The sequence below is a fragment of the Leucopleurus acutus genome (genome assembly GCF_964270905.1).
Source record: "Leucopleurus acutus genome assembly, chromosome: 19".
Lineage (NCBI taxonomy): Eukaryota > Metazoa > Chordata > Mammalia > Artiodactyla > Delphinidae > Leucopleurus > Leucopleurus acutus.
In genome coordinates, this window is record NC_139161.1 from 6,557,444 (window position 1) to 6,565,803 (window position 8,360).

Here is an 8,360-nt window from a genome sequence, read left to right on the forward strand (position 1 = left end):
AAGGACAGCTCCCGGTGGGAACCGAACCCCGGCAGCTGGCAACCCTGGGGACCGGTCGGTCCTAGGGCTGGATTTGGCCCACGCCCTCAGGCCAGTGTGGCGCACGGGGGCCCTCCTGCCCCTCGGGAGCTGACCCTGCGGTCCTGCGCGCCCCAGCGGGACAGCCCGCTCCACGCCAGTGTCTTTCAGGTGGCGGACGGAGGGAGGAGCCCGTCGGGGTCCGGGCCGGGGGCGGTGGAGGGGAGAAGGAGTGGGTGGAGCCTAAGGCGAGGCGGTTCCTGCGCCGTCCCTCGCCCGCCGCCTACCCCAGCTCACCTCTGGTCCAGGGACATGACGGGCACTCCTGGCGCCGCTGCCACCCGGAACGGCGAGGCCCCCGAGCGCTCCCCACCCTGCAGTCCGAGCTACGATCTTATGGGCAAGGTGGGTGGGCACTGCACCCAGCGCTGGGGACTCGGTGCCGGCTCTGGGGGTCACCCCTCCCCGCGCTCTTCGCCCTGAGACCCCGGCCTCCCCGCCCAAGACCCTTTCTGGCTGCGCCTGCGTTGGACTCATCCCTTCCCCCCAGGCAGCCGGGTCTCCCAGAATAAGGAAGGAGGGTCGAGACAGAGCCCTGGGCCCATGCCAGCGTCCAGGGATCTGGGCTGGCTCCGTGGGAGAAGGGAGAGGAAGGTCGGAAGGAGCGAGTGACTCCCCACCCAGAGGACCGCAACCCCATTTTCTTCTGCCACACTCCGGCCAATACGAGCCCCAGGAATCCCATGCTTCTAGGTAGGGTTTGAGCGCACAACCCTCCAGGGTACAGGCACCCGAAGCGCTGGGAAATAGGGCTGCCTGGCGACTTGGAAAGGACGCCTCCTGGCGGCGGGGAAACTTGCAGTTAATGCCCTTCTCCCAGTTTCCAGGCCTTAGGACTGAAGATCTTTAGGACCCCAGCTGCCCCCAGGCGCTACCCCTTCCCTTTCCACCCCTGCAGTCACTGCCCACACCTTCTTCTGGGAGGATGTTGCTAGCCAGAATGCAGACCCACATGGGAATTTTTAGAACCTGAGAAAGACCTGGGGCGTTAGGCACAAGTCTCCCACCTGGGAGAGCTTAAGTCAGCTGTCTGGGGCTGGTTCCCTCTGCGGGTGGCCCTGAACGGAAGCAGGTGGGGCTGGTGGTGGACACTGGTCTGTATGCCCTCCCTCCATGCCCTTGGAGCAGGCAGGTACCAGGAACTCTGAAAGAGGTGCTGAGAGAGCCCAGAGCCTCCACTCTTCCTCTGTACGGTTGGGGATAGATTAGCGAAGGGGCCGCCCATCTCATGCTACATGGCCTTGAAGGAGACCTGCCTCTTTCTGCGCCTTGGGTTCCTCCTGCAACCCCCCTTGTTTCAGAGGAAGCTACTCTGCAAGTCACCCACCCAGAGCCGTTGCGATAAGCGTCCTCTGTGGGCTCCAGGCAGGAAGTTGGCCCCCACTGTGTTCAGGGGAGGGGAGCTGCTGAGGGCCAGCCCCAGGCCGCTGGGAACTGCCTGACCTCCTTGCCTGACACGCCAGCTGGGTGTTTGCCTAGGAGGTGGCAAGGCTGAGCAGCTGTTTGGTGGACTTGCCTGGCTGGGTGGGTGGCATCATTTGCTCAAGGCAACCGTCAACTGTAAAGTACACAGGTGCTTGCCCTACCTCCCTCTCTCCCTCCTTCCCCATCGGGTACTGGGACCCGGGAGCCAGGGAGCAATGCAGGCTCCAGAAGGCTCCTTAGCCCCCAGCCTGCCATCTGTCCCCTGGGCCAAGCGGCATCCGTGGAGAGTTGGCCTCTGGCCCCCACCAGCCTTCGTGCCCGAGGCCTGCCTAGGAGACTGAGTCCGGGATGGTCTGGGAAGAGCCTGGTGGGAGCTCCTTGGGGAGGATTAGAGGGGATGGGGCCACAGGCAGGCAGCACCCAGCCCGGGCCACTCTTCTGGAGTCAGGTGGTTCATGCCAACATTGTTGACCCTAGACGTTAACAGAGTCTAGAAAGGCCTCAAAGAAATTATCCCTCTTTCCTTCTAACCACTATGGAAACTGCCACAGAAGGGTTAAGAAATCTTCCCGAAGTCCCCAGTAACCCACGTACAAGCCAGGACCCCAGCCTTCATACACCTTTGGTTCAGCCCCCCACCTCTCCACCAAAGTTAGCTAATCCCATACCCCATGCCCACAGCAGGAAAGCCCTTGGGCTCCATTGTCAAGGTCAGAGCCTCAAAAATAACTCGAACCTAGTCCCTGCTCAGCCCATTAAGTATCGACTCGGCCTGTTGGGAAAGTTCCAGCATTAGGTCTGGACCTCTGTTCTCCAAGACTGAGGAGTGACAGGACAGAGGGGTCCCCTCCCCCGCCCATGGTCCCCAGAGAAGATGAGCAGAGACTGGACAGACAGGAAAGGGACAAACATACCCCCCCACACACTCCCTCCTGCTCTGCCACCTACAGTGACCAGGGATGCCAACTGTCAGCCATTTGTCCCACGTGGGAGGTTTCTGCGGAACGAACTTCAGACTAAATGTCTCTCCGCTTCAGTATAAATTTCAACCTTCCCTAATTCATGCAACGCTTTTATAAACATAAAATGTCATCAGGAACTTCCAAATAAATGTAACCAAAAGTAAAACACCTGAACAAAAGTAAGTTTAGAATATGGCTTTGCAAATGACAGAGCCGTGCCCCCAGCAGATTCTGATACACTCCCTTGGGTGGGAATCCCTGTCCGAGGTATTAACACTTCTCTTTCTGGCACCATAGCCCCACCCACGTGTGCACACATGCGTGGAACACACACAGAGAGGGAAGGGATCCTAGCACGGTGCAGAGTCGAGACCACATGAATGTGGTTGTTCTCTGGGGCCACCGAGCACGTTTGAGGTCCTGTTAGTGCTAAGTTGGCAACTCAGGCTTCCAGGAAACCAGATGAGGACAGGAGGGTCAGAGGGAGAGCCTGAGAGGCAGCCGGAGCCGGGGAGTGTGGAGAGGAGAGGCAGGGTGAAGGCAGCAGCAGGCTTTTCCAGAAGCAGGTGCCCTCGGGGCAGTTGGCATCCTTCCCTGGCTCTCCCTGGAAACCCAGCTAATTGCCTCTGCCCCCATCTCCTAGGTGATGCTTCTGGGAGACTCGGGCGTCGGCAAAACCTGTTTCCTGATCCAATTCAAAGATGGGGCCTTCCTGTCCGGGACCTTCATAGCCACTGTCGGCATAGACTTCAGGGTGAGGTGGCTGCAGGCTCCTCCTCCAGCAGCGAGCCAGGGGCTACGGCTCAGGCACGGGGGACGGTCCTCTCCTCACCTGCGCTGGCTTCTCAGGACCGCTGTGGCTCACCCTAGGGCACAGGATGCTCCCCTAGGGACCCCAGAGGTGGCCAGCTTAGAGGAGTCTGGGCTTGGGGAGGCTCTTGGCTCCCCTACAGGATGAGAAATGAGAGACTGAGTCTTAACATCCTGCCCCCAGCCGGGCAGACATATCCCACAGTGCTAGCTGGGCCCCCCCCGGCAAGACCTGAGGTCAGCCAGTCTTTCTGGAGTCCCGGGAAGCCCAGCACGGCACTAGGTGGAGGAACTGGGCTGGCCCTGTGGGGACAGAGCAGCTTGCCAGCATCCCTCCCTCTCACCTCGAAGAACCCATCTTTACAAATCGGCATCCCGGATGCCGAGGGCTCTGAGCACTGCACACGCGCACGGGCCAGGAGAGTGAGGGTCTAACCCTGGCAGGGGTGCTCTCAAAGGCCAGGTGCCTCCCTCCCAGTGCGAGGGGAAGCTTCACTGAGGAGAACTAGTGGACAGCCAGGGGAAAGACGGCCCTGCAGATCCAGCCTCTGCAGTCCCCGAGATGCTGGTGGGCGTCTCATCTCTAAGAGCTTGGAGGCTGGGCTCCGCCTGTGCACCTTGCTGAGCCCGGGCCGGGGCGAGAGGAGGGGTGCGGTCAGGCAGGTTCTCAGGCTCTCCCTGCCTTGGCGTGTTGTGAGAAGGGCAGACGGAGTCCCCAGAAGAGAGGACTCCAAAGTAGGGGTACCTGGGGACAGAGTCCCACTGCCCTGATGGGGTGATCTGGCTGGAGACGTCTCCGGGGCTCACCGGACCCCCGTGGCCCTGGGGAGCAACCAGACAGGATGTTTGCTGTACTGTAGGATTCAGCAGAAGGCAGAAACCGAGACTCCCCTGCCCTCCACGCCCACCTCTCCCTCTGCCCTTTTCTCTTTCAGAACAAGGTGGTGACCGTGGATGGTATGAGGGTGAAGCTGCAGGTGAGACCAGCGGCTGGGAGGGCTGGGGTGTGGGCGAGAGGATGGGGGAGCCTGCCCAGCCTCCGCACCCAACCACAGGAGGCCTGCGGCCCTGCGCTCCGCCTGGGCTAACTTCCTGTGGGGGTCAGGAGAGGAAACGGCCTTTGTTTGTTTGATGTCTGCAGAAAAAGCCGTTCCCAGGCACCCTCCCTTCTGTCAAAGGCAGCAGCTCTAAGTGCCTTCAGACAAGCTTAGGCTCGCTTCAAATCATCCCCAGGTTCCCAGGCCTCATCTACTCTGGGAGGTTGGACACCTCTAATCCCTGGGCTGGGCAAGAGGCAACAGCACCGAACAAGCTTGAGAACTCATTAACTACCGCCATCCGGGACATCACCAGATGTTCACAAGCCCATGAGAAACTAAAGAAGGAAACATCTCACCTCCCCGCCCATCTCTCGTACCACAACATGGCTTTCCTCTGCCCAGCACAGTCCCTGCCCCCTTCTGACCATTTGTCCATCCCTTCCTAGATCTGGGACACCGCAGGGCAGGAGCGGTTCCGCAGTGTCACCCACGCTTATTACCGAGATGCCCAGGGTAGGTCCCTCACGTGCTCCACCTCCACCCCCTCCCAGCCCACTTGTAACATCCACCGTTCTGCCCCAAGTTCCCCATGTGACCTCTCTCTCCCCCTCCAGCCTTGCTCCTGCTGTATGACATCACCAACAAATCTTCCTTCGACAACATCCGGGTAGGTCCTCCCCACCCACCACTCACGAGCAGGCAGGGCAGGGCCTGTGCAGGCCAGGGCTGCTTCCTGCTTTGTGGGAATGGGTGGAGCATGGAATACTGCTGCCTCGTTAAAAACACCGGAGCTGTGACTCAGAAGTAATAAACTACTCCTGGGTAGTTGATGGGCATGTGGGCATAAAGGCCAAGCAGGCTGTGTGCCACCTGCTCATCCCTGACTATGATTCATGGAGCATTTCATGACAAAATGTTCAGAAAGTGCCCAGCTCCACCCTGGACAATTACCCACAGAGACCAAGAGGAGAGCCCAAGCAGAAAAGTCTACCCATACATCCACCCCAACTTTCAAGAAGGTGACTCAGGCAGACAAAGCGAGTGGCTCCCTCCTCACAAGCAAACTATTAAATAGTCGAGACAGTAATTCAACAGATACAAACACTGACTCTGTGCGCAGCATCGTGACGATTTCACATGCTCCCTGACCTCAAGGGGTTGACAAGCAAACTGGGGGAACAAGACATACAGATATAAAACTGCTTATAAACTGGATGGAATCCATGGCACTCCTACTGCCACCTCCAACCCCATGCTCATGGCAGACATCACTAATCAATCACAGTATTTTTGATCACTAAGCCCTTATGGGGCCTTAGAACCCTCAACAGGGCACTCGAGGAGACTGCTGGTGACTACCAGCTGATTTATAAGATATAGCCTCTGTCGCCTCTGTCTTTCATAGAACTGAGAGCTACACTGCAAGGGGTTTAGAGCTACTCAGGACTGGAGAGGCCCAAACAAAGATGTCGATGAGAGAATGCACAGGGCATTATGATCGGTGTTCAGGGGCAGTGAGTAGTCCAGGATAATCCACAGGGCAGAAGAAGGAAAGGTAGGAGGGAGGAGGGGAATGGCTGGGGCTCAGCGCACCCTCTCCCACAGGCCTGGCTCACTGAGATTCATGAGTATGCCCAGAGGGATGTGGTGATTATGCTCCTAGGCAACAAGGTGAGTGGCTCCAGGGCAGGGTCAGCCCACCCTTCTCCCACTGCCGCAAGTATTAGCTGGACGTCCTTCCAGCAAAGCACTCTTTACAGCCTCCAGTTCAGGAGTCAGACCTATCTGGAGGCTTCAGTCCATCATATCTGCCCTCTTAAAGCTTTGGAAATGGCCCCCTGCAGGGAAAGGTCAAGCTGCTTCCTGAGAGATCCAGGGATGACCAGCTGCTCAGCCCCTATTAGATCCTAGGGACTAGATACACGGATTAAGAGCTGTGTGTGGAAAGGGTTAACCTCAAATACTGTCAGCCCTTCGAGGCTGGCCACCACCCCCTTGCCAAGCAGAGTTACCCACCTCCCTGAGTTGGGGTGAGATCCCCCTGCTGGGAGCTGGGTAAGAACTTGAAGAAGGCAGAAGCCCTGGCCCCAGGTGGATCATACCACCCGCAGTCCCGCAGGCCACCAGCAGAGGGCGGGAAGTACCTGCTCCCAGGGCAGAAACCTGGGCCCGCGGGGCGGGAGAGGGGCCATCCGGGGTCAAGGCTTCCTTCCCCAGAGTGACCCACCTGGGCTTGACAGGCGGATGTGAGCAGTGAAAGGATGATCCGTTCAGAGGATGGAGAGATGCTGGCCAGGGTAAGTGACTGCCTGGGGGGAGTGGGGGTGGGCAGCCGGAGACTGGCCACTGAGGCTAATCTCACCCTGGCAGGAGTATGGAGTTCCCTTCATGGAGACCAGCGCCAAGACGGGCATGAACGTGGAGTTAGCCTTTCTGGCCATTGCCAAGTGAGCGCTGAGCCGGGAAGGGAACGTGCAGGGCAGGGTGACACCATCTGGGAATTCGGTAGGGCCTGGCCCTTGGCCCAGTCCCCGGGCCCAACCATATTCTGCATTCGGAAGCCCCCTGGCCCCGGGCCGTGGGAGTGGGAGAAGGCTCAGTTCCTCACTGCCTGCCCAGCCCATTTCTTCTTCCTCTTCAAGGGAGCTGAAGTACAGAGCCGGGCGGCAGGCTAATGAACCCAGCTTCCAGATCCGAGACTATGTGGAATCCCAGAAGAAGCGGCCCAGCTGCTGCTCTTTCTTGTGAATCCCAAGGGGCTGAGAGGAAGCTCCAGAGACGCACAAGGATGCAGCCTTCTCCCTCAGACCTGGTTTATTCTAAGCGGCTGAGCCAATGAGGAGAGAGTTGGGGGACCCAGTGCACAGCCCCTCCGTACTCCTGCCCCTATTCTAGCTCCTGTAGCTTCCCTGCATCCCCGGAGGAGGGTAAAATATTTTTATTTCATTTTAATGATACATAATCTAATCAAAAGGGCACCAGAAAACGGAGGAAGGGAGCTGGTGCCCCTTTTGCCTTCTAGTGCTAGGACTCAGGGGCCTGGGCCTCCCACCTACCCACCATGAGGGTGATATTGCACCAGCTCAGCACCAGGGGGCACTGATGCACTTCTGGGGTATGAGGCAGGTAGTGACCCCATTCCCACCCTTCAGCTGGCAAGAGGCTGAGCAGACCCAGGCCTTCATTTCCTCCGGCTCCCCAGAGAACAATCTTCCCCAATAAGACAGGGCCCTTGTGCCAGGAGCGAGACCAAAGCCTCAGGAAGATAAGAGATGTGGAGATTGGGCAGGGACCCAGCTCCCCGGGGGGGAGGGGGGGAGAGGAGTAACAGAGATTAGGTCTGTTAGGCTACCTCTGGCCTTACTAGCCCCTCTCTGGGAGGTGCACCCCATTTCCCCCAGCCCACAAGCACATTAGGGCACCTGGAAACATCTGGTTCCTATTCACTGGACCTCAGATCCCAGGGGAGCCCCTCCTCCCTGAATCCCTGGCCTTATCTTCCTACCTTTCTGCCTGTGTCCCCAGACACCTACAGTTACTGATAGGGAAAGGTTATTCTTCTGTTCCAATCCTTTGGCCGGTATGCAGCCCACAGGCTACTTCTTCAAGCAGCTGTAGTGCTTCCACTGGATAAAGAGGCAGATAAAAAGAAAGCCCTGACTCCTGGAGTAGGTGGGAGGTAGAAGTGAGCAAACCTCACCCCATTGTGTAACCCCTAAACCCAAGGGCCATCTCCTCCCCCATCAGCCACATCCTTTTCTTCTCAGATGGACATTCGGGCCCAAACTGCTTTATCTCCCTTCGTACTGAGCCAGGTTAGGGAGTGAGAGGTCATCCATTTCTGGGAAAATCAATGCATTGTATGCAAAACAAGGTCCTGTGGGTGAGGCTTGGGGTGGGGAGACGGGCAGCAAGGAGTTTACATGCTAAAGGAGTTTACATGGGGCCAAGGTCACATGTCTCCCAAAGCCCTGACCCCAACAATGGGAAGAGGGCAGGAGACGTGCAGCTTATGACCTAGAGGCACCTTTACTCCAGCTCTGTT

At 58.2% G+C, this 8,360-nt stretch overlaps 1 protein-coding gene across 1 annotated transcript; it reads left to right on the forward strand.

Moving 5' to 3' along the window:
* Positions 1-330: 330 nt before the first annotated feature.
* Positions 331-7,063, forward strand: RAB37 (RAB37, member RAS oncogene family; the record flags this gene model as incomplete). The annotated part of the gene is made up of 9 exons (XM_082860660.1): positions 331-423; positions 3,109-3,219; positions 4,211-4,252; positions 4,762-4,828; positions 4,930-4,982; positions 5,921-5,986; positions 6,556-6,612; positions 6,686-6,762; positions 6,958-7,063. 9 exons carry the CDS (start codon positions 331-333, stop codon positions 7,061-7,063), a joined length of 672 nt encoding a protein of 223 aa, XP_082716786.1.
* Positions 7,064-8,360: the final 1,297 nt, after the last annotated feature.